General features: G+C 51.4%; 7 protein-coding genes across 7 annotated transcripts; 2 read left to right on the top strand and 5 right to left on the bottom strand.

The window, feature by feature from the left end:
- Positions 1-320: 320 nt before the first annotated feature.
- CC1G_02557 (carbonic anhydrase) lies at positions 321-1,579 on the bottom strand (the record flags this gene model as incomplete). Its single annotated transcript, XM_001832243.1, has 6 exons — positions 321-611; positions 669-745; positions 802-872; positions 929-1,114; positions 1,170-1,299; positions 1,354-1,579. 6 exons carry the CDS (start codon positions 1,577-1,579, stop codon positions 321-323), a joined length of 981 nt encoding a protein of 326 aa, XP_001832295.1.
- Positions 1,580-2,838: 1,259 nt separating this feature from the next.
- CC1G_02556 (hypothetical protein) lies at positions 2,839-10,399 on the top strand (the record flags this gene model as incomplete). The annotated part of the gene is made up of 11 exons (XM_001832242.2): positions 2,839-3,843; positions 3,893-4,327; positions 4,384-4,758; positions 4,809-4,922; positions 4,975-5,418; positions 5,472-5,560; positions 5,614-5,767; positions 5,826-6,086; positions 6,136-6,212; positions 6,261-7,717; positions 7,776-10,399. 11 exons carry the CDS (start codon positions 2,839-2,841, stop codon positions 10,397-10,399), a joined length of 7,035 nt encoding a protein of 2,344 aa, XP_001832294.2.
- Positions 10,400-10,419: 20 nt separating this feature from the next.
- Positions 10,420-13,282, bottom strand: CC1G_02555 (endopolyphosphatase). The gene is made up of 16 exons (XM_001832241.2): positions 13,052-13,282; positions 12,844-12,994; positions 12,700-12,785; positions 12,625-12,643; positions 12,445-12,566; positions 12,356-12,373; positions 12,295-12,299; positions 12,211-12,226; positions 12,093-12,123; positions 11,899-12,032; positions 11,740-11,840; positions 11,633-11,686; positions 11,521-11,583; positions 11,451-11,468; positions 10,972-11,397; positions 10,420-10,914 (listed from the first exon to the last, which is right to left on the bottom strand). Exons 1-16 carry the CDS (start codon positions 13,161-13,163, stop codon positions 10,591-10,593), a joined length of 1,680 nt encoding a protein of 559 aa, XP_001832293.2. The 5' UTR covers positions 13,164-13,282; the 3' UTR covers positions 10,420-10,590.
- A 283-nt stretch (positions 13,283-13,565) lies between these two features.
- Positions 13,566-15,397, bottom strand: CC1G_02554 (Utr2p; the record flags this gene model as incomplete). The annotated part of the gene is made up of 10 exons (XM_001832240.2): positions 15,310-15,397; positions 15,069-15,214; positions 14,969-15,009; positions 14,867-14,895; positions 14,720-14,800; positions 14,599-14,665; positions 14,270-14,545; positions 14,148-14,215; positions 13,960-14,093; positions 13,566-13,899 (listed from the first exon to the last, which is right to left on the bottom strand). Exons 2-10 carry the CDS (start codon positions 15,140-15,142, stop codon positions 13,566-13,568), a joined length of 1,104 nt encoding a protein of 367 aa, XP_001832292.1. The 5' UTR covers positions 15,143-15,214; positions 15,310-15,397.
- A 1,144-nt stretch (positions 15,398-16,541) lies between these two features.
- On the bottom strand, positions 16,542-18,575 carry CC1G_02553 (hypothetical protein; the record flags this gene model as incomplete). Its single annotated transcript, XM_001832239.2, has 3 exons — positions 16,542-17,269; positions 17,325-17,371; positions 17,431-18,575. The coding sequence occupies 3 exons, from the start codon at positions 18,573-18,575 to the stop codon at positions 16,542-16,544; spliced, it is 1,920 nt and encodes a 639-aa protein (XP_001832291.2).
- A 2,951-nt stretch (positions 18,576-21,526) lies between these two features.
- CC1G_02552 (hypothetical protein) lies at positions 21,527-22,137 on the top strand (the record flags this gene model as incomplete). Its single annotated transcript, XM_001832238.2, has 3 exons — positions 21,527-21,635; positions 21,809-21,913; positions 21,983-22,137. 3 exons carry the CDS (start codon positions 21,527-21,529, stop codon positions 22,135-22,137), a joined length of 369 nt encoding a protein of 122 aa, XP_001832290.2.
- A 1,033-nt stretch (positions 22,138-23,170) lies between these two features.
- CC1G_02551 (hypothetical protein) lies at positions 23,171-24,595 on the bottom strand (the record flags this gene model as incomplete). Its single annotated transcript, XM_001832237.2, has 5 exons — positions 23,171-23,552; positions 23,716-23,763; positions 23,860-23,961; positions 24,134-24,334; positions 24,537-24,595. 5 exons carry the CDS (start codon positions 24,593-24,595, stop codon positions 23,171-23,173), a joined length of 792 nt encoding a protein of 263 aa, XP_001832289.2.
- Positions 24,596-25,066: the final 471 nt, after the last annotated feature.

Below are 25,066 nucleotides of genomic sequence, written 5' to 3'. Positions count from 1 at the left end.
AATTCTGGTGGAAAATTCATCACTCTTTGGATCAAGTTTGGATCTCATCACAAATTAACTCAAGTCACCTTCGAATAGGCACAGAAGTGGTGCACAGAAATTTCTTATCACATACACTACTGGTTCGACACGACGTGAAAGCCCAAAGGTCTGCAAACCATTGCAGTTAAACTTCATCTACCCTAGTCTACCGAAGTACAACTTCACATCGTCATACTAAATGTCCATTGAATGATATCGATCAGATCGATTTTAGAGTCCAAAGTAAAGTTGACACCTGAGGGGATACTTGAAGTGTATCCATCATCAATATCAATCGACTAATGAGATGTCGGTAGGAAACTTCTCCTGGACTTGCACATCTCCTCGCAACGTTTTTGTGGAGTCTCGTGCGCTGCGGTGGTCTTCTCAGCGGCGTTGACAACGGAGGCGAAAGGGACAGGTGGAATGGCCTTTCCAGGAGGGCCAACGGAGACACCCAAATCCCTAATCTCGCCATTTTCGATGTCATAGACCCAACCATGAATAAAAACGTCCCCTGCAGGGCCACCCTCTGCGCGTCGCTCGTTGGTTGCACCAGATTCATCGGCCGCGGCGAGAAGCGCATAATGCTGGTATGGAGAGAATCATCAGATGGAAAGTTAAATTTAGAATCAGCTTTCACTCACGTTGACGATAACGTTGTCCTGTGCGATTCGCCCGACGGTCGCCTTGACGTTCTCCTCGACTAGAGCACGGAAGCCAGCTAAATGACGCGGTAATGAGGAAGGGGATGACTCTGAGGCCACGGAGATGACCCACGTTCGTTGTTTTCAGGCTCTTCGACGACAGGAAGGTCCTTGATTCTCTCTCGGAGCTCGACAATTTCAGGTCTAAAAATAGGGATGTTGAAATCAAAACGGGAGAGCGCCATGAAAGTGTGACGAACCTGCTGGAGGAGGCGAAGAGTTCCCTGATTGGCTCAATCCAGTTGTACACAGCCGAAAGGGCAGCATCGACGTTGCCTTTGGGGCGGGAAGCGATTGCAGCAGCGACACCACCGCATCCATAGTGACCCATGACAATGACATGCTTCACACCCAGTACTGAGACCGCATAAGCAAGAACGGACTCCCTAGTCGACAAAGCTAGTCCAGTCAGTGTAAAGGTCAAGTCGAAGAGCTACGTACGAGTTGACATCGGTCGCGTGGAACTGGTTGGCAATGTTCCTTTGGGTGAAGAGCATTCCGGGTTTGGCATTAAAGACGGTTCCCTCGCTGACTCGGCTGTCGGCACATCCCAAGAACATGAAAGGTGGAGCTAAGGATGCATGAGCAAGATAGAAAAAAGCGATGGTCTACAGATGGCACACACCCTGGCCCTCATCGGCCAATTTCTTGAGCAACTCGGGATCGGATTCTTTGAAGACTTTGTTTCCGTCGACGAGGAGCTGTAGCTCTGATCCCGGAGCGTCTTGGCGCTTTACCAAGGCGGAAAAGGTCGTCCCGATGATCTTCAAATCGCGGGACTCGCGCACAGGGTGGCCAAAGGCGAACGACACAGTCGCTAATGCGAATAGAGCCGAGCGGAAGGAGACCATGGCGAGTGACGCAGAGCTAGGGTGTTGGATGAAGAGAAGGGATTTAAATAGGGAACAAATTCGGAGACAAGGAACGAGGTGAACAAATCCAAGAAAAAAAGATGAAATACCAAGAAAGACGAACTTGCGTCTTCTGAAAAAAAGAATAAAAGAACAAGAAAAAGAGGGATCAACCTCAAGTAAGAGAAGATGCCTAGAAATAAAGAAGAGGAACGAGGGAGTTAGATGGCTTGCCCAGAGTCATATATATAGGGTCCTGCATAAGATCCCCATCAAGCCTGTTCTAGACCAGTGTCAACAAAAGCAATATTTTTGGAGACGTAGAAACGTGGTTGAGGCATTTTTGGACGGGATATCGACAGTGGTATGGCGACGTTGTTCCACAAATCATGAATCTCACTGGCGGCCGATGATTGGACGCTATTCTTATCTGCAGGTTTGGTATGGTCGTGTGACGCCAAAAAAAATGCCGGGTCCTCGAGAAAGACGTGCTGTTCGAGTTTTACTTTAGCGGGATTTGCAACTGGAAGGCAGACTCTGGCGTCAAAGGGTCAATAATTGTCGTAAGGCCAAGGACTTTCAGAAAACCAAGCAGTCACCTTGAAGACTCGACTGGTCCTTATCAGCGGATCTTCGTATCGTGGTTGCGAACCACCGCGCGAATTAGCCATTTTGGATAGCCGGACAAAGGAGACCTTGGGAGAATTTGCCCCGTGACGCGATCAGGGTACTAGCATAGAGCCAATCATTGCAGACCGAGATAAGAGAGAGGACAATTTCGTCACGTCGAACAGGTTTCCAAGTCGCCCATCGATCAGAACTTGATATTCTGCAGTGCCTTTCGAGATTCTCGTCTGCGCGGGGCGCGCGCAAAAATTCTTCAGAAGCAAGAAGATTCAGAAGTCCGAAAGAATTCACTGGAGTAAGTCACCAACTTCACATGGACGATTGACGAGTAGCTGGTTACCAGTGCGTGACCTTGTTCCGCCGGAACTGGTTGAACAGAAAGAGTCCCAGAGACGGTTTATTTCTCATCGCAACGAAAGATGCGTTCCCCGTTCTCCAGAATACCGAGTCAAGCGTTCGAGGAAGGAGAGACAAGGAAAAGGACTGATGAACTGCGAAGAATGATCCGGCGGAGACCGAGCGGGGGCTGAAATCACTGGCTTCACGTGTTCCGCTTTGCTCGGACAGAGATGCAGCGCTGACGGTGATCTCGCGACGACGGCGGGGCCTCCTATTGACTATGACCACCTATAATGTCAGCCTCGAAAAACGACAAGGAGGTTAAACGCTCAGTACCGAAAAGATTATTTTCATTCGACAATATCAAGAGTCCAAGATCGCGACGTTCTTCCTCCGAGGGCTCCAGCAGCGACCGCGAAAGCTGGTTTCGCCATGGACGGACAGCTTCCAAGCCGTCTCTGTCCGATGTCCAAGAGTACCAACCCCCAGAAGCCTTTGAAGAGTTTCTTGCTCGTCAGGGAAGGGTGACTTCCCCTGTCGAAGACCCTTTCGCGTCAAGACCACAGACACCAACGGCGACCAAGTATTCGGACCCCATTCGACAAAGTCCCTCCTTGCCCGCTCGCCCCAAGACGCCGGATAGCCATCGCTCAGCGTCCCCATCACGGCGGTGGGACCAACTTCGCCAGCATGTTCTTCCAGTTGCTCCTGGAAGCCGACCTTCCACACCACCGGCTCAGGTACCCCGGCCTGCTTCACCTGCGTCCTCGAGGAGCGGTAAAACGCGTCTCCCGAAGTTTGGATTCAGACATGTTGTTGATAACGCGAGGGAGGCAAATGATAACCGCAAGTTCGCAGAAGACATAACAAGAGTCTGTCTCGCTGTTCGATACCCCGAACTTACGAAGGCGAAAAGCTCAGACAAGGACATTCAGGCCACCATTGGGGGCAGCGTCCTGCCGTTCATGTCGACAAACACCCTCGGCTCGGGTGCATCTACTATGCACAATACAGGGGCAACCAAGAAAAGCGACGGCAAGCGACCTCCGTCGGCACTGTCTTTTCCATCAGTCCCCAAAGCCGCGTCCTTGAAGTCCCTGTATCAACTACTTCTTTATCACTCTGCACCAGCCCCAGACACAGCACTCTCCGCTTATTTGCCTAACGAAGAGGAGGTTTTGTCTTGCCTACTTGCGCCCTTCCTTGTCCCTAGTAGATCCACACGGTGGGAAGAGGAACGCACCATTGCTCTGGAAACTTTCGAGTTATTGATCAAATCATGGTTGCCCCAAGATGAAGTGAGTCACTTTGTCCCACTGCTTTACGACTTGCTAACCTTGTCTCTAGTCTAGTAACGTCAATAGATGTCTTTGGTGCTGCAAAGCCGCATTACTTCCTGCATCGCCTACCCGAACCCTCATACTATCCAATCTCGGGCGATTCATCGCACCCGGAGAAAGGAACAAGACAACCATATCACTACCTGGGTTTCAAAGCATCTGTCATCACCTTGTAATCACCCTGGCTTTCTTGCACTCCCCTATGTCAGGGCCGTTTCACGAAGGCGAGACCAAATTACTGAAGAACCTTATCGAGAAGTTTATATCAGGCTCGTATGGGAACATCAGTGATGGGGATGTGGAGGAGACCTACGGCGTCGTCTGGCTCCAGGAAGACACCCAGGCTGTAGTGCGAAGACTGGTGTTCCTGGAAGCTTTGATGCGGTGTCTCGAGAATTCATCTCAGTCAACCCGTGTCTGGCTGCTATTGAACATTGTTGAGGTGCACATCGTACCTGTCTTATTTCAAGCCTTGATTATTAACCCTCTGATATCCAGGACTACTGGCCTCCAGCAACAGAACCGGGAAAACTGACCTCCCTACAGATGGTTATCCATTCCCGGAAGCTTAATGCATTCTGCAAGTCAGCTTCCGTTCTGTTACAAGAACAAGGATTGGAGCCTGGGGAGAAACACGCAGTAGCTCAACAAATCGTAAACATCCTTCGAACCCGTTTAATCCCAGAAACCAATCTTCTGGATCAAACCATCGCCCTCGACTGCCGAGGCCATATATCTAAAGTCGTCTTCGAACTTCTGTGCCTGGATAATGCCAGAGAAGTCGTCAGATGGGCTATCAGTACGTTGTGCCGATGGCTGCATGACGAAGATGTGCAGTGGAGGAGCACCGTGGACAAAACCCTGGGTCGAGCGGTAAGATGGCGGAATCCATCTGGAATAAAGGAGGTCTAACTTGCGTTCAGATTTCAGAATATCCGTGGCCTTTAGTGATCCATCTGCTTACGCGTATCGTCGACCAACTCCCTGATCCCGATCGAAAGACCGCGGTTGCAGCATTTCTCCCCGTTCTCAACGATGTACGAGATATTTCATGCTTCTCGGACGCAAGCTAACATCTGCCTTCAACAGCGTCTAGTCAATGACCCACCGCCATATCCAAATGTCGAGTTGGGCAATTTGTTGAATAGCCTATCCCGACTGTACCCGCAAATCTTCTTCAAACCCTTGTTCCTATGTGCCGCATCGAGCAAAGAATTCACCGTCATCAACCACCTGTGCACCTTGGTTATCTACTCCAAGTTTGTGACGGACTTCTGGTGGCGCGATGCTGAGATGATGTCGATCGCTTTGATGAGTGATGTGGGTGCGACAAAGGAACAGTCGTCTTTGCCTTCCAGTGGGACGCCTTGGGGGGTAGCGAGATTGGGACAGTCGATATTGATGGTCGAGCTCATTGGACGACTACAAGATCTTCGTAGAAACAAAGATGCCTCAGGTCCAGAACCATCCCTGGCGATAGGGAAGTTCTTGGTTGCATTGGAATCAAGGATGTCTATCCTGCTCGAAGCCAAGGTAAGCAAATCCATACCATTCAGGGGCCTTCACCCAGCCTCATTGTCGATCAGGAGAAAACGGCGCGGATACCGCCTTCTCAACGGACCCTACTCTGCATGCTGTTCCGAGAGTTCCGACTGTTGACAAAGTCCTTGAAACCGTAAGGCATTCCCCTGTCTCATGCGGCGCCATCATTGAAGCAGTTCTTTCTAGTGTTGGCTGGCTTCATCGAACGTTGTTATGGTTCTCGGACTTCTTTGAAGAAGATGACCTCTCAGGGGATCTCGACCAGGAAGTTACCGAAGCCATGGAACGCATTCACGACGTCTTCCAAGCCGCCCGAGAAAGTGCCCATCAGAGTCAAACTGTAAGTCACACAGACCAAAGCTCTTCGACGCCACGGGTGACCTGAAATAATCTGTCAGCGCCGGAGTACGATTCTGCTAGCTACCACACAGTATGAACGAGCAAGGTCGGAAACGGATCCTAAAATCCTCGACATCGGTGCTCTATTCGAGGAACGACGGGGTTTGATAGATGGGTTGTTGAAGGGGTTTGCTTCAAAGGCAATGAAACTTTTCGTTGCTGTTTCGCCATTGTTGATGGAGGACGATTATGTGGAATTGGGCTCGATTCTCTGGGAAAGGTGTCTCGATACGACGGTGGATTCTCCTTCAACTGGCCCGGTAAGTAAACGTGCAAAGACTATATGGGCGGTTGCTGACCTTCTTTTAGGCGTGCTTCTTACTGATGCAATGCGCGGAGAGGGCTACCAGAAGTTTCCTTGCCCTCATCGAAGTGGACCTTCAGAGGTACGGACCAACCACTACCACCCCGTCTTCATGCTTATGGTTCTCCAGCTCTGATGAGAGGACGAGACTCGAGGCGGTCAGAAAGATCGGTAGTCTTATCAACTGGCGATTCCAGATCATGTCGCAGAACTTTGTCGTCGACAGAGCCCATCGACCCTTCAAAATGGCTCGCCTACCCCTCCCGTTTGTTGCAACAGATATGGGCACGACCTTATACCTTCCCAGCGAAGATGCAAGTGATTCTCAGGAAAGCGAAATCCCTACCGAACTGCGCAAACAACTTGCAGAATTGGGATGGGGTGATGACAATGCTGGACCCAATGATCCTCAGCGCGAGCGTGAAAGGACTCCGATGTCACTACTACCGATCACCCAATTGGAGAAGATGGATTTTACTATCAGCACCATTGATTCTATGGCCCCAACGGTTGGTTCTGCAGCGTCGCCCATGCCCAGCCCACAACCTTCACCAGCAGTAGCGCCACCATCGAGACGACATCTTCGCCCAAGCAAACCTGATGGAGAAGAGGGTCAAACCAGCCTCCTCAGACGCAGCTCAACATCCGGGGGCCCGCAATCGAGCCATAAGCGACGAGCCATCTTCGTCCCACCTCTAACGCAAATATTCATCCGCCTTTCGAAGCTCATGTACGACCCCAACTTCCTCGTCGCGGCCGCAACGAGGGCTACCCTGCTCGACTTGATGCGAAATGATCCCCCTCTTCTCACCAGACCAGTCATGGATATGTTTGCTGGGGAACAGAAGGACATCGCAAGAGCAGTCGCTACGCTCTCGACGTACCTTCATGCTCACCAAGTCCTACCACCACCCATGAGCCACAGCATCTTCAACAACCTTATGGGATTCCTGAAGTACGCTGCACGCCAACTCGACGTTCCCGAAACACTGCACGAATATGCGCTCGTTCTACCAGTACTGGCTTCTGTCATCACACAGGTCAACGGGATGTCTATGCGAGAGATTCGACGATCGAAAACGGATCCATTTGTTGTGCCATCGGGAGCCTTGTGGTTCGCTGATACAGCTCCGAAGGGACCTATGTTTCCGCGAGGGTTTGACGACTTTGCCAACCCCTTCGAAGACGTTGCAACCCGTATTCTCTCCACGACTATGGTTCGAATATCACAGAACTTGTTGTTCCTCGCCATGCTCAAGCGGAATAGTCAAGATGTCACCCTGGTCCGCAAGAATGCGAGTCGGCTTGTGTTACCATCGTTATCTCGCGAGACGCTGGAACCTCGACCTCTAGAACTAGGCGATATGGTCCCTGATGCCCAAAATCAAGTGAATCCTCCAGAGTCGACATTGGAAACATTCTCCCTCATCTTCGCTAGGAGCCATCTCCTCCTCGTAGCCCAAGTGTTCCGTTCCATGTCCAGGCACCTCAGCGATCGTAACGAACTTGCTCTCTGGATCGATGGAATCAACAAAATTCTCTGTAAACATGGCCATGACATTGGAATTGTTGGACATGCACTGATCGGTGAGTGCTTACGAATCCCTTGCAATGTGTCTACATCTGACAGTCACATTTCCGTCAGCGCTTATGGTAGCGACAACTCGATTCCGGCGACTTTTCACCTCCGGGACGGCTTACACCCTCTTCATGCCTGCGCTTGTCAAGGTTTATGTCGAGTCGGCGACGCATCCAGGCATCCGCCCTGCGATCGAATATGCAGTCAATCGCTTCTACGCACTCCACTCCGAGTCCTTCCTCTTCCAAGCACTTGGGGTGGTTGGTCAAATGTCCCTGTTGCCAGGCATAGATGAGGCGGCGTTCTCCAAGAGCGTCTACGATCTTTTTTTTTCTCTCACGAAAGGAAGTTCAGTTTTCACTGTCGACGCTGCGGGCATCCATAACATCAACAAGACTCAAGAACGGGAGGCGTTGATCGTCAACACGGCTGAAGAGAAACCGCAAACGTTCCTGGCAAGCCTTAGGCGGACGGATTCCTCAACACAAACAACCCAACTCTCTCTACTATTTCCCGATGAGTATGAAGCCGAACGGTTACGTATGGACAACTTCGTCCGACTTTTCCTTACGGTCATCGCCCACGACATTACTATCATTCGCGCACAATACTACATGCGGCTCCTTCGACTTTTGACACCATCTCTTTTCCAGGCATCCGGATCCACGCGCAACGTTTTGGTCGAAGGCATCTCCGCATTGGCTTCCATCCTTTTGAAAGGTGGCAAAATCAGGACGGACGCGGCCCCACGTTCCACTGATGACTATACTCTCTTACCCGCCAACATGGAGAGCCATTCTTCCGAGCAAACCCGGACCCAAAGCGACCCAAAAGTCCTGCGGATGGATTATCTCCAACTCGTCCTCAGCTTTGGAAAAGCTGGAGGTGAGATATCGTCGAAGGTGTCTCGACAAGTCATCGAAATCTTCAAGCTCGTATTGAAAGACTCGAATAACGACAGTAACAAGACTTTGTCGGCATTCCTGTCCGACTTCGTCCAAACCGTCCTTTTCCCTGAACACCCTCCCGAACCCAAGGCCGTGGTGACATTCCTTCGGGACCTTGCTCCTATGCTCCATGCCTATATGGCTACCATCGATGTGACCGAGATCTTCCACGCCGTCCACCGCCTTACACTACTCCCAGCCTATGCCAGCAACCGACCATTTTCCCAGGTAGTTGTTGGCGAAATATGCACTGCAGGACTCGCCACCTGCGAATTGGCTGCATCGGAGAATCATCTTCAGACATTGGCCTGTAGGCCCGCTTTGATCCAGTTGATTGCAGAGTGCGTCTTCTTGGAGGGAGCAGATGTCATCGCAGAGATTGAGAAGAGAACGCCGACCTATGGTTTCCTTGCGGGCGTCGTCCTTCCCCTGGCCATTGCAATGAAAACCGAAGCTCAGATCAACGCCGATGGCTTGCGTACCCAACCTCGACATCGTTCAGTTCTGGCCAGCGGTTGGTTGCGACTTCTGTTCTATGTCATCGCGGCATGTCAGAAGAGCACAAAGGTGGAGGGGCTACAGAGGTCCAAATCAAAGGATAAGAATGCGCGGGGGGAGACAGCCTACCTACGATCGAAACTCCCGGTCTTCGTCATGGCGCTTCAGATCCTCAAGATTATCGTTATCCGCGCCGAAGTGGATATCTCTTCATCCATCCCGGGGATCTGGGAACGAATAGCAGCGTTCCTAAAGGCAATGCTGTCCGACGGCAACGCCGACTTCGCGGTTCGCCAGGAAATACCCTCTGCCTTCAACTCTGCCTACAATTCCCCAACCGCCTCACCCCGAGTCAGCGCGCAGTATCCATCGCTCGATCCATCACCTTCAGCATGGAGCCATCTGTCGACGATGTCCGCCGGGGTGCACTTTGCACTACAGGACTATACCTTTGCTCGTCCCCGCGTTATCGACTACATGTTATGGTCGGTTCTGGAGTTCCTTTGGGCGTACAGGACGCCACTAAGGTTGCAATTGCGACTCTTGACGACCGAGAAGATTGTCGCCCTCGACGTCGAGCTTCGCAAGGTCCAACGCGCACCAAACCTCTCTTCTCCTCGGAGACGGCCAGTTTCCTCAATATTCTCCAAGGTCCGTAATCGGGGGTCAGGATACGTTCCGTCTCCTGATGCCTCACCAAGACTTTCGCCCATGACCGGGCCAGCATTGCTGGAGCCCACACCTGCCTTTTTGGATGTTCGCCGACCCGGCTATCAAGTCTCTCCCATCTCCCCATCCGACAAACGTCCCTATGACGGCACTGGCCCTGGACCGCAGATCATCCACTTGGGACCGGCTTCGCCATCTGCGTGGCAAGGACCGCCATCTGCAGGGCTTCCAGGAGGCGGAGGGATGCGAACTGTCGTGCGATCGGTCAAGATTAAGTCGCTCAAACTGGCGGAAGCAACGTACCGAAGGATACGAGGCGTCCAGGCGTTGATGGGCTACGACCCCCTGTTGCCACTCCCAGGACAAGGACCAGAGGTGGAGGACGGTGTAGTTTTGAAGACGTGGACGATGAGCCAGGCTTTGACTGCTATCAACCAAGAAACAATGGATCTGTTGGAGGAGTTCGAACAGGCTGCCGCCGCAGAGGAGGATGATGACGACGACCTCGACGCGGTAAAGATTACCATCGAGGCTGCAGAGTCGGACACGGCCAGTGTCTCGACGTTGTTAAGTTGAACAAGTTTCGACAGATCGGTACATAGCATGACATATAGATACAATACACGGGATAACGACGATTATGCATGCTACGGAGGGCCTACTACTGTAAGGATATCACCACAATGCTAGTCAACAACAGGGGCCAAACCTTGACTCTATCACAAAAGTTCCAGCTAAAAAGCAAATGTCCATCCGCAATGGATTACTTAGAAACCCTTACGCCCAGCATACATGAAGCGTCTAAATTTCTTCCGTAGCTTGCCGTTATTCTCGTCCGCCAGTTTCCTTCCCAGCTTCACCCAAGACGGGATCGTCAGATCTTTCATCTTGTATGGCGCATACGTAGACGATTTGTTGACTTGGGGGTCCTGGAGCTCTTCTGGAAGGTTCCTGGGCGGTAGTGGGTAGACAAAGCTGTCCAGGTCGTCCTCCGGCGACGGGTGGAGTAGGGAAGGGTCGAACGTGACGTATTCCAGTTCGAAACGAGGCGGATGTGTCTTGTTCGCTTCGCCCAGGTTAGGGATGTTGTACTGCATACCACTAAGATCAGTATCCCACCGCTGCAATATAACGGAATCGTTCATTACCTGAGCATAACCCAATGGTGTCCAGTACTGGTTCAGCCTCGACGGAGACTTGGTGTCCGAGTTCCATGGCTCCTGCAAATGACACCTCCAAGTATTCTTGTACTTTGGTTCCTTGCAGTGCACCGACTTGTCACCTCGCTTTCCTCGTCTATGGCCATGCTCCCGTTTCTTTCCCTTCGTAATGCTGTAGGAAGGGTCCGTGATATTGTACGAGAAAATCCGGAAGCTTGGCAGGTAAGGGTTGGGGACCACTGCTGGGGCGACGTTGACGACCGCGTAGTTGTCCATCTCGGAGGGCTTGGGTTTTGGGAGTTCCGCAAACTCGGTGATGAGCGTATCGTAGAGAGCTGCATCGTTCCCGGTGATCCTGACTTTATTCTCTTCTTCGGGGAGGATTTGAAGGTCTATTTCCTCCAGGAAGAAGAACTGGTTCAGGAGGTCAGTAAAGGCCTTTTCGAGTTAGAGGTATAGGAGCGTACGTGGTCGACGTTCATGTGCTAGGGGAGGTGATCAGTACCACGTTGGCCTGCGATTGGAATTGAGGCTTACCCCAAACAGATGTCCGAGGATAACGTTCTGGAAGCGCAGTGCGAGCTCGACGTAGCGCACATACTGAATAGCAATCAGCAGATGGACAGGAGCAGCCAAAGAACGAACGTACACATTCCGGGAAGTAGTTGCCTGGAGAGGGCGGGACGTGTCCGATAATGTAGGTCTAGAAGGGTCCTGTCAGTATACAGACTCAATTGAAACTCTGTTCGAGCTCACCTGTAGCCCCCTGTGCATGAACTCCTTAAGTTGCACTTCCAGCCAGTCTAGCTGTAGGTTTCCAGGATCGTTGCGGTCCCGATAGGGGCAGCCATTAACCGCTAACAGGGAACAAGCAATCAGTTAAAAAGTCGTGCCAAATGCCAATAGGAGACGCACCCTTGTTCGAGTCGTAAAAGTACATGGTGTTAAGGCTGATCACAGCCAACTCGTCCGGCACGATCTCTTTAGCGAAATAGCCCCCGCGCTGGAAAACCTGCAAATATGGGAATGGGATATGCTTGGCCCAAATCCTAAAGATAGTGGTCAATGTTAATCATAGATCACGTTAGACGCCCAGCCGAATTCCTTACTTGGAGTACTCGTAGGTAATACTGTTCGGTCCTAGATTGAACACAAAGCAGGTAAGTAATCGACGCACGTTTGAGCGGAACCCCGCAGAGCCTGGGATTCGGAAGTCGATGTACTGACCTGGAGCCATGATGTTCTTGATGCCCGAAGAGTCCGGTTAGCAATTTCGAATGCGGGACGAGAGGGTCACAAAATGGTACTAACATGAGCTAAAAACGAAGAGGTCAGACGATCAGAAAAGGCTGGACTGGAACTGGACACTCACGCCATACATCGTTGTTCCCTGAGATCCGCCAATTCAGCGAAAAGTAAGGTATGAGCACAATACGCCGATAGCATAGCCTCCGTACGTACCGATAGTAGGAACCAGAGGGATTCCACGGGAAGAGAAGACCCGCTCCATTTTCGCCGCTACTGCTCTATTGAGGTCGTAGATCTCTGCTGGAGTTCTAGGAATCTGTCTGTCGTTGTCGTGTCTATCGCAACCGTTGTTGAGCCCGGATGTTTCTCCGCGCGCGACTTGAGCAGACTGACCTTGCATTATCGCCAGTCCCTAAATCCACATTCGATAAGCCTGAAAAGCATCGAAACAGAGAGGCGAGGACGTACACACGACAAAATCAATCTCGTTCCCCCAGTTCTTGCCAATATAGTCCAACGTAAAGTTGGTCAAACGCGTTGGAGCGTCACAATCTCTGTTAAACCCAGTCCGTCAAATCTCCTCGGGAATGCTACGCAGGAAAGAAGACGCACGAATACGGTGTTCCCCAATAGCCAGCGTTGTTCTTGGACTTTTTATTCCGCTTTCTATGACAAGCTTTCTTCTGGGCGGTGTTTGGTCGATAGTGTGGATCGGGGTGTATGTCGGTTATGTGCAGGAATCGGCCCTTTAACTTCTTGGGTTCTAAACAAAAAGTCAATACGATCGCAGAGGTTTTATAGTTAGTTGTTGAGTACTTACTGACATCAACCTCTGTTGCCTCTGAGGCAGTCAGAGGAACCTGGACAACAGCCCCCAGGGAGGCGCCGATCTCGAGACATAGCAGCAGACAAGTGACCGGAAGGACGAACATGGTTTCTAGGGGCGGAGGTCAAGGTGACCGCTTTGGCTTGTTGGCAGCTTTATAAGTAAGCGAGCAGCAGGACTCCTAAGCAAGACTGGATAGAGCAGAATCTAAACCCGCACACGTTCGTCAAATCCTTGATGCACAGATGTGGAGCGAAATTCTGCCTCTTCCCCTATTTGGCACCCGCATGGAAAAAAACAACACCAAATTAGATTTCTCTAGAAAAAAAAATTCCGATCACAACCAACCCCCACAGTCACGTCACCGTGAATTCGTGAAAGACTAATTTTAGTGTTTTGTCGTGGCGTCGGGCGTCGGTCGATGCGAGACCCTGCACCCTGGCGCTATCCATCGAAAAATCCAAACAGTTTTACATTACGCACGGGTATACATCTAAATCAGATACGCCTAGAAAGCATGGACGACAAGCAGGAACAGCGTGACAGCACCAACAATGACACCATGCATCCCACCATGTCCAACAGACACTGCGCTACCCTTCAAGTGAGTAGAGCGATTGGTATACGAGATCAAAGGTTCAGCGACGGTTTGGTTCGAACTGTAGACGTAGGACGTGAGATTGACACCCTGCTGCTGAGGAGGTGCGCAAAGAACGGTGACGGATTGGACCATCGCGTAGAATTGACCGGCAGCAACGTAGTCGGGGTCGTCCCAGTCGATCATGCCTCCGGCCCATTCGACGGTGCCAGGAGCGCTCGATTCGATACCAGCGGGCCAAATGCTATACACGCCAAGGTTTTCAGTAACCACATGGGACTTCGAGGCAAATTGGTTGACTTACGAGAGTTGGATTCGTGATGGGGTCGTTGGGTAGCGGTGAACGCCAGTTGCAGGATCCAAGGTGTCTTCCTTCCTGATAGTACGGATGATCTCGCCGTCGATACCCCAGCTCAAAGCATCAGGTTGCCAATCGATCTAAGGAATCATATCAGTACCAACCACCCCGAGGAAAAAGGTAAATCAACACACCGTATAATCGTGGTAGTTGGAGAAAGTATCAGTAAGTCCATCATGATAGCCACCAGCACTGGTCTCAGCTATTAAACTGGTCAGAAGGGTATATCACACATTCCCAACAAACCGGCACTCACGAATCACTCCCTGCCAGAAAAAGTTGCTCTGGCCCTCGTCGGTCTTAGCACCAGGGAACTCCCAATCAATTTCATCCTTGATATCACTCATCGTGATGAAAGCAGTCACAACGCCTCCCCACTTGCCCGTCTTCATCCTGGCAGTGATAGTGCCATAGTGCACATAACGAGTCGAGGAGAGCTTGGTGCCCTCGTTTTCTTTGGTGAGGGTCAAAGCGAGTTCAGGGCCGTCGGTTCCGTTGGTAACGAGGACATCGCCGCCTTCGAGTACCCAATCTATACAACGAAATTAACACTATCAAACTATGTAAAAGACAATCGTAACTCACCGTGAAGAAGGGTATCTCCCTGGTACTGCTTAACATCGACGATACGAGAAGTGTCGCCAAAGGTATACTGTAAAAGTCAACCTCGATTAACCATGCGCGAAGAGAAGCAAGTGTTGCTTACAGTATTGGATTGGCAGATAGGATTAGGCTTGCACGAATCCAGAGCTCTCGAAGAAAAGGGGTTGCAACCTCCAAGGCAGAACTAGACAGACAGACATCATCAACAACCGCCCCCAAGGGGTCAAGCAGCCAAGAAAAAATCTCGTACATGTCCAGTTCCACAGAACCCGTATTCACCTATCCATCATCAACGCGGCGCGGGAATTGTAAGCCGTTGAATCGAACACGACGACACGAACAGACAACTCACTGCAGCAAGGAGAAGAAAGCGGGCAGGGTGAGGTCTCGTTGCTGTAGAGGACATGCAAGAGGTTAGAGCGAGTGTATGACCAAAATCGCGAGACACGCACCAGGTAGCAGCTTCCGCTTGTCCAGCGAAGAAGCTCACCAGCAGGGGCAAGCCAATAGCAAACACCGAATGCATCTTTTGGCGTTTCCACAGGGGTATAGTCGTCGTTCGTAGGGACAGTCGAGGTTGTAATAACAACAAAAAAATCTGCAAAAAGCAAACATCATCAATATAAGCACTACTCTCCTTCTCCCGAACCGAATACGATTCGGGTCCCCCACAGTAATAAGAAAGAAGCTCACCTCAATCAACAAGACGTATTAAGCGCCAAAGAAAGCGAAAAGGTATACAGAACGAGAAAGAAACGAAAGGTCCAGCAGTCGATGGTCGGTTTGGTCGTGGTTGGGAGGCAAGAGGGGATTGGTGGGAAGTTTTGATTTCGTCGTCGGATGTTACATGGACGCATTTTCTTGGCCCAAGCTTTGTTGCGAGACTCCGGCCTGGGCATCGGGGATGCTACGCCTAAGAAATGCTTAGCGCCCAGGCCCAAGCCTGTGCAAGTGATGGTATTTTGCAAGGATACTGGGCCATGTCCCGACCTGACTTGCACCCTCTGAAGTTGGAAGACGAGGTTTCGAGGAATGGTTTGCATCAAGGCCAAATCAAGGCACGAGGGGGAAATGCCGGCGGTAACATGGAGGCATCCCACGTTTGATCCGCGAGTCAACCAAAGACGCCAAAACTTTAACCTTGAAGGTGCCCTCTGCGAAAACACATCTTCGCTGTCCTCTACACCATTCTTCAGAGAACCAACTGAGAAGCTAATTGGAAGAGTCAACGTACCAACGCTGTGCTACGAATCACATCAAAACCACATGTACCCAAAATTGAATTCTTATATGATTTGAAACGATTAGGTATTAAATAGTAGCGTTAACAAGGAAGAGAGACGGGGAAAGAGGTATGTATGGAAGTGCAGGGGATATCATCGTCAATTGGGATCCAAGATGAAAGTAGCGTGAACATAGTAACCGCAATGTAAAAGGGATAAGTCTAACCCAGGGAGTCCGGCGAAGACATGAAGACGAACGTTCGACGAAAAGAACGACCGAAAGACCCAAGAGGGAGCGAATAATTACAGAGGTGAGTCAAGATGAAAAGGATAGATGAATAACGAGGATGGGTCAATGAGGTCATTGGTAATGGGCTTGGCTCGACGGGTTCGGAGGCGGACGAGGCCCCAACTTTGGGCGAAGCCAAACGGGATGGTTGCATGGCAAGGCAAAGCGTCCAGACTCGGACTCCTTCATGAGGCAAAGCCGAGGGGGACAGTATGGTCCTGGTAGATATCTGGAAGCCATCCACAAGCGTGAGGGCATTCCCGCAGCTCCCAAATCACCGATCAGACCACCAACGTCGACGGTAACGGTGGATGGAAGTTGCTGGTCCCGCGTGCGTTCCAATGCTGATTCGTGGCCACGGGAAAGAGGATAGATAGAAAGGAGAGACGAAGAGGAACATGACCATCGTGAGCTCAAGTCTCATACTGGAAAGAACTTGAACCATCTACCTGCGAAGAATGATACGTCCCACTGGAATCATACACCGGAATTCTTGGCTTTTGTTGGACAGTGTGGGACACTGCGCTGCCATAGGCTGACGATGAAGAGGCGCAGGGCGAGGATGAATACGAATGCGCCGAGAACGAATTAGACAACGAACTGTCGTCGGCCACGGATCCCAAGGACAGACAAGGACTGGAGGAGCAGGGCAAAGCACAAAGACACGTGTTCCTCGTAGAGGATGGAGAGGAAGCTGAAGAAGGATATTCATTGCCATCACGCTGACCTGCGCCAATGAACCGCATCCCATCTTGCGGCGGGTGCAGCGTCAGCATGCCTGCTGCTCCATCATCTTCCCCATCGTCATCGTCAGAAATGTCCCCGCTTTCCGACACAGACTTCAACGACGCAGCGTTGGTCCTGCTCGTCAAACTAGGCGGCATCCACCGTAGCTTGAAAAACGGCGCTCGCGACATTTGGTGTCGAGGTTGCTGGTGGTTGCCGTCCGCTGTGGCATCGGTTTGGATGTTGGTGTCCACAGAGGGGCTGACAACGGGTGGACTGAATCCAACGACGTACGCCGCCTCAGCGGGCACATCGTTGGATGGCTGGGGGATAACACCATGCGTGCGCAAATGGCGCTTCGCGTTCGAGCGAACGCCAAAGGTGCGCGTGCAACCTGGGAAGCCGCATGGGTATGCTATAATCAAAACATGAGCCTTTATCTAGCTCCGGAATCATCAAACAAAACTCACGTCTGGCATTGTTGTGCGTGTTCATATGGGTCCGTAGGCCACTGGGCCTATAGAGAAACCGTCAACAAAATCAAAATCAAAAACAGAGAGGAAAGGTTTATCTCACCTAGGGAACTTCTTGTCACATATTTCACAAGTATGCATTTTCGATTTCTTCTTCTTCTTGGGAGGTAGTCCATCGGTAGGAGGTTCCTCGGAAGGAGGAGGAGATTGAGATTTCGACTCGTTCTGCGGAAGAGATGAACTGGAAGGGGATGGGGCACGCAGTTGGTCAATTTTGGAATTTGCATCTCGGTAGTGGGTAGATAGTGTCGCAGTACCCGGACGTTCGGGAACATGGGGTTCAATGGGCATCATAGAAGAGGAACATTGTTCATTTGGACTGTTGTTCTGTTGACCTGGAGGGAATTGGCTTTGAGAGACCCATTCGTCAGGCGATGCTCTACGCATGGGAATGGAGGTGGGGATTGGTGGGGGGATTGGAACGGGGACTTTTGGCGGGTTCGAATTATGATGTGTTTCAGGATTTGATAGGTTGAGGGAGGATACGTGACCAGTGGTGTTGGCGATATGAGGGTATGACATGGTTGAGAGTGAGGGTGCGGCGTGATTAGGGGATATTTCGGGGTTTTGGGACGTATGAGAGAAGGAATTCAGCGGTTGGGTAGCATCCTCGTGCAACACTCCCGAAGGCGTAGACGCTGATGCATAATCGGCGGGGTATGCCAAAGGTTGAGGGTGCGGCGGTGTATAAAAGCGTGGCGACGAATGGAATTCTAGAATTGAGCGCTTGCGGGGAAGCGAATGATCTAGAGGGATGGCCGACGAAGATTGACTTCCCGTTGAGGAAGGAAGAAAGCCACGATGATTGTCGAAGTGATTATGCCCATGAGCGGGGTTCAAACTTGTTGCTAAATGTGGGGCATTGATCGTGCTTGGGAGGCCAAAATCCAGGCTCTCGGTTGTTGATTCGTGGAGCGGCGTGCGCTGGCTTGATTCTGGGTATACATTGAGTCGCGAGTCAGGCCCAAACCCATGCTGACGGTGGTGGTGGGACGCTGAAGTATACAAATCTTGACTGTATGACGGAGGCTGTGTGCATTGGCTCCCCTGGTATAAATTTGGATCCTGGGGTGACTGTGTCACGCCTGGGTATGCAGAAGAAGCGCGATGAAGATGGGGAGCCCCATGGGTTGTCGACGTGGTGGAGGCAACAGAGTACGGCACGTTTGAGAACGGCTTGCCGTCCATGTCAATGAATTACAATAGGTCTCTTCGAGGTGTTCCGTCAGATAGACTTCTTCGCTGATCGAGAGCCAGATTGAAGACTTACAGAGTATTTACGCGTTCGTTGGAGGAATTGGCAGTCTGCGACGGTGCTCAGCAGTTTTCGTGGCACCAAGTATACAGAATGCGTACCTCGTCAGGCTATGGGTAGGCGACAAAGTGCTGTCGGCCAGCATAGTGCGCTGTGTGAACAAGGGCTAGCCAACAGCTCGACATGGGAAACTCACCAACGATTGACCTCTGAGCGGACTCGGAAGCGGAAACCTAATTTGGTTTGAACGACTCCAAGTCGCGACTTTCACAAGTCGGTTTATATATTTGCAGGCAAAGTCGGGGGTTGGAGCGTTTTATACTGACAGGCGCGGCTCAGAGGAGGTGCAAGGAGGTGTCCAACAGGGAATTAGAACCAGTGGACGTGGCTCCAGCATCTCGATTTCTCAGCACCTGCCACCACCCCATTCGGGTCGCATCACTTCAGTTACATCATCCTTCCTGATTTCACCTATTCAGAGTATAATGAAGTTACTGCAAAACCGCCCTGAAAGCTCGAGCAGTTCACGAGAGTATCAGTATTCGGCAGCGCCAGCATGCCCAACTCCACCGAGAGGGAACGAGAAACGCTTCCTCCAGGGATATACAGGCACACCGTCCAATCCGGGCACGCGCCGTCGAGACGGTGCACACAAGGATTGCATCGTGACTTTGGCGCCGTCTGACATCGGTAGTGAAAATCGACACAGTCTAGACCAGGGACCATCGTAGAATTACTTATGCGGAGTGTTTTACGCTCCATTGGCGGGTGGGAACGCGCGCACCGCCACCGATTTACGCTCGGCCGCGCCGAGTGATGCCGGGAGGCGGCATCAAAAGCGCCCCGCCGTGAGAACCCCCTGAGCGCGGTAAGCGCCCGCTGTCGTGGCGACCCGAAATCGCCTGCGGGCGCGGGTGGGCCTCGTTTCCGGGGGTAATTTGCCTCAGAACATGTTCCCCCACGTCTTCTATGTCTTTACTGTAGGATAAGCCCCATGTACTATGTAGAACATGCAAAATATACTGTTTTTTTGGTCTATACTTCATCCTTCCCCCAATCTAAGCTATTCCCTCACTCCTGAGCTGCAGGATCAGTCAAATGAGTGGTAAATAAGTGAAATAAGTGCGTTAAATAGCTTATTTTGCTCGATTTACGGTAAATCCAGTAAATCCAGTAAAACAAGCCGCTCGGTTTTACGGTGAGCTGGCTTGTGTGTACACGCCCATCAGGATCGCGCCTTGGACCCGATTCGTTCTCCATCGACGGCGAAAATTGATGAGGCTCCCCGTTCTGCATCACAATTTTTTCTTCCCGGCTTCGCCGGGGTACTCCTTGCGGTCCATCCTACCTTGCCATTTCAGCAGTATATACTACATAGAACCATAGATGTACACAGCTGTTCATACTGTTAAATAATACCCATTACAACGCAAATGCCGGGCCCTTGGTGGTATTCATAGCCGTCATTGAGATGTCCTGCAGAGGGCCGGCCTTACGCGCTCGCTTACGGAGAGGCTCGGTGATTGATGGGATGGCCCAACACCAAGCCTCCTTGTACCTCCCCTTTCGGAATCCGAATCTCCCACCCAAACAATGCCAAACGTTCTGATTTACCGTGCCGCGGTAAATCGAGCGAAATGTAGCTACTTATTAGGGCACCGAAGATGCTCCAGTTAGCCTCGACGGTCCCGCTGTTCGTGTCCCCAACTTTGCCTCACAAGCTATGACTTCATAACCGCGACATTGAGGGGGGTCTTTGCTCTTCTCCACCAATCCGAAAGCTTTACCGATAAGCTCGACCAACGAAATGTCTTCAATGCAGCCTGTATTTTCAGCACTATCCATAGCCTTTCCAATGAGGTCATGGCGTTTGGAGAACCGAACTGGCTATCGTTGTACAGCTGGGTCTTCCTAACCTCGTTGCCGCTGCTATCTCTTTTATGTAATGTCCGTTACCGGACAATGGAAGTGGAGTGAGTTTCTCCAGAACTTCACATTAAGCTTGTGCACGAGGCGGCCGAGGCTTCAGAGCGGGCTATTCTCGAATTGCTCCCGACGGATCATGAACATTGCTCTAAACTTACACAAACCACTATCTTTCTCTTTACTTTCAAACAGCATCTCCTCTGACCAAAGGTAGGAGGCATTTTCTCTTCCCAGAAGACTGCTGATGAACCTTTCTTCCAAGTCAGGCGAATCTTGCGTCCTTTCTCGCGTTTTCACGCCATTTAGTCCCTTTAATTAGCCGAGGTAAGAAATCCAATCCAGCAACCCCGTTAGCGCGTTCAAGCACGAATCTGAAATCATGCATAAAGATCTCGGATTCCCAACCGCAAACACCGATGATGACCACCGTCCAGGCATCTCTAAGGCTCCAAAAGCGATCCTTGCGGAAATCACTCTCCGCGACGCTTAATCTCCTCTCTCAAGAGTCTATCCGACAGCAATGTACGTGTTTGTACGTACTAGCCGCCCCATTCTGCCTTCTGCATGGACTGGGCCTCCAATCCAAACGGACGCTGACCTTCCTTCCTTGTGAACCACCTATTGGGATGCAGCAAAAGCTATCACTGAAAGGGTAGTTTCGTTGCCTCAGTTCCAGGGATCAAGAGGAGTGAGCTGTTATCTGAGTATGCCCGCTGGAGAAGCGTCAACGTCGGACCTGGTCTCTTCGATTCTTTGCCAATCAGGTACGTCGATCGGGTTGAAGCGCCCTTCCACCCGTGCACCACTTCCGGATCAAGCAACCGTACTGACAAGTTTGGTAACACCTATCATTTACTCGGTGCTCACTTGATTCTTTGGCTCTGTTGGTTCTGGCACCTGTGGGGGCCTAGACACTAAGCAGCTGTTCGTGCCAAAGATTGTGAACAAAGATGGTATCATGGACTTTTATGAGATTTTCAATGGGGAGGATTTGGCTTCTCTGCCGAGTGGGACGTGGGGGATTAAAGAGCCGGACTCGCACTGGCAGGAGAAGGCTCGGAAGACCGGTCAGTACGGGTGCTTGGATTTTATTGAGCGCCTAATCTGAAACGTCTTTCCTTTCTGGAATGTAGCCTTGACGACCGAAGCACCAACTCTTGATATGATCCTGATGCCAGGCAAGTACTACTCGCAAACCTTTCGGCACGGCTATTGCAATTGTAGTCAACTCTTTATCTAGGTGTCGCATTCGACCGTTCATTCTCGCGATTAGGACATGGAAAAGGGTACTATGACCGTTTCATCTCGACTTACGTCGCGAGTGGAAGGCCTAAACCGCTGCTTGGTATGTATATATCATTCCCTCGTGCAACAACCGCGATTTTGGCTGACACAAAGTTCCCCGCGGATCCAGTGGCTCTTGCACTAAAAGAGCAATTACTAGAAGCGGACTCGGTGCCTATGGGTGAACACGATTGGAAAGTGGATATCATTGTAACTCCAGAGGAAGTCCTCGTCAACAATGATGTCGGGGCTAACGCTCGAGAGCCTACACCGGAGGTTGTTTAGGCAATAGGCTACTAATGGCATGGGTGTTGGAGCTGTGGGGCCTGCTTATTCCACGTGTTGCTGTGAGGAAGGACCCCAAACGATAGTTTTCTTTAGGTGTATGTAAGGCTGATGCCTGATATTGTGGTCCGCCTTGGACTAAATTCGAGTTGACCGTGCAATGATCATTAATGTCACAATTCTGCCAGAGTTCGACGAGTGTCAATCTACACAGCGTCTATGGTATCGATTTCAATCCTCAGCCATCGAGTGGAGGTTAGAGCGACATGACAGTCACCGCCTGGAATCGAACACTCGACCGCCGCGCGACAGACAGGAGTCCTCTTGACCAGCGTTCGCCACAGTAACAGGGGCAAGCAAACCCACATCAAAATTGACAGCCCGGGACCACTGCGCTCTTTCCCTCGATCCTAAACCTGTCGTTCCTGCGTTGACTTGTTCGGCTATGGACTCCCTAAGCCCCCTTATCTGAAGATTGGGCTTGGTTCAATGTAGCCAAACCTGTCTCCAAATTGGACCCCAATGGGACCTGGCAGTGAGATGGGAACCTGTGTGGCAGCCTCACCCAGCTGGTATATCGGTTTTACAAAGCTGGTGTGTAGCCAATCTCGCTTCTTCACATGTACCCTTCAATGCACTGTCGTTGAAGGGCCCTATCGGTGCAACCGTTGTCGTGCAGGGCGGCCACCCTCTGAACTATTGCAGCCTGACCAGGTGCAGACCTTGTACGCCCTCGTAGCCTTGGATGTACGACTCACCCCTGGCCAGGTGAAACGTATCGCCGCGATATGCCATGCTTGCCTGGCCATTCCGAGGACTGACACTGTCGTCTCACCGGAGTGTATCCTTGACAAGATCTCACCACCGAGTTAGCGCGACGGTCATGGGTGTCCGCCTACGAGGGGCTCGACGTTTCTATCTGCAGCTTTTAATATATGGTTTTGATAATTAGCTGACCCAGTCCGATACAGACCACGTTCGCAGCGCTTGATCCTGCACCAGGTACTTAATTCATGAGTCGTGCTTTTACAATCTATAGTTTCTTCCCGTAGTACTTCGCTACACCACGCTCGTCCTCTTTGTACCCTTCGTGGCCAGCCCACGCCGGTAGGGTCTCGTTACATATGGGAGGCTGACAACTGCCGCCTTGATCAAGCCTTAGTTTCGTGGCTCGCAAGTTGCTGACCAGCTGTTTGACAGGACAGATTCCCCTTTGGAGACGCGCGGGCGAGCTGTTGCACTTTGCCTTCAAGTAAAATCGAACTTCAAGTCCAGCGCCAAGTACGACGTTAAGCACCAACTTCCGATTTGGAGGAGTTGGGCTGAGGTTAGTGCTGTTATCGCCAACGGCTGCGCTGATATTAGCGCTATCGGTGCCATGTCTCTGGTGGACGACGCCTGCTGGTCCGCTCAACCTGGACAAGTTGGAGACATCAATTGCTGCAATACCCTTGACGTCTACTTCGATAGGCGTCCTGGCGTTTAAGGCCTTGGATGGGCGACTTTATTGACAGGCACCACGTATCTTGCGATACGTGCGTCTGACCATTGAATAGTTTCTATTCTTGTTCAACTCACCAGGACTTGACATATTGTCGTCTTGGAGGATTCTGTCGTGTCACGCCACTGGGACGTAACATATTGTCAGATATTGTCGTCCTGAGGAGTCCATCTTGGACAGGCCCGTGCGCAGTATCAAATTCCTGATGTCAAGTGGCATACGAGGGGCCGGGTTTCCGTTTGCTGGTCACTCTGTGGCGGTTGTGGTTCTTGGAAGCGTGACTGACTGCTTTCATAGGCCTACTTCCTGTAAATCTCGCCCATCTATCAAGCCTATGAAGTCTGAACGTTGAACAAGCATGTATCGTCGTGAGTCATACTTCTCGAAGCGCCCCATCAGTTTTCTCCCTCGAGCCCTATCGGTGCTGCGTCATCCTCGCGGATGAACCTCCCATCGTTCAAGGATTCTGAGGGCACAGGCCGAGCGCCCTCGTACCTCGACACCCCCGGGGTGTCCTGGTCCGGCGTCCGGCAGGTCATGTAGGCCAAGCGTGGTGAATCAGATGCGCCCGCTGCCTCAACCCGAAAACTAGACCAAACGTCGTTGCGGGGGTCTGTCACGGTCTGAAAGTAGACTAAACGTCCTTTCGACTCGCCTTGTGACCCTTCATGGATTCGGTAACGCCGATGGATCCAGCTGCATACGAGGGGCTCTTAATGTCAAATTTCAGCTATCGTCTTTTCGTGACTGACCAATAGTCGACAGGTGCATCAAATGATATGAAGGTATCGACTTGAATCGGAGGGTGGTCCTATGCGCCGTGGACAGTCGAAGCCACTCTGTGCTCGCCAACGGAATAGGCTCTGGTTCTCGACTTCGACGCTGTGGTTGTACGCACCGGATCCAGATCAGTGGGATACTTTGCTCAGGGACACCTCCAGGCATGTAGGATGACATGGCGAAGGAACACTCTGATTCGCTGAGTGATGGTGGGCGTTATGTTTCTTCTCGCTGCATCCGCAGGAATACTCTTCGAATCGGGCCCTATCGGCGCAACGTCGTCCTGGAGCACGGCCCCCGCTGAACGGTTGAAGCCTGACTAGGTGTAGCCCTTGAATGCCATCGCACCTTACAAGCATCCGCGAGGATGGCTTCAAGGGTGGGGTGGCCTTGGATAGATGGCTTAAGCGCGGGGTCAAGTTCGTCGTGTGGCTATCAACCCGCGTCTGCTTGATCATAACCTGAACTTAACCAAAGGTTGTTCAGGAGTCTATCCTCGCAAAGTGTCTTCAGCACAGCGTTAGGCGCGACGATCATGGGTGTTAAGTTGTGCACGAGGGGCTCTACGTCCATTTCTATTGGTCACAGCGCGTTCCACTACCGAGTTGCTGATTAGTTCGATTCTAGATTGGCCCCACTGCATATCCG

The sequence above is a fragment of the Coprinopsis cinerea genome (assembly GCF_000182895.1).
Source record: "Coprinopsis cinerea okayama7#130 chromosome 9 map unlocalized cont3.9, whole genome shotgun sequence".
Classification (NCBI taxonomy): Eukaryota; Fungi; Basidiomycota; class Agaricomycetes; order Agaricales; family Psathyrellaceae; genus Coprinopsis; species Coprinopsis cinerea.
Note: the sequence above shows the minus strand (reverse complement) of the source record. Positions and strands in the feature narration are given on the sequence as shown.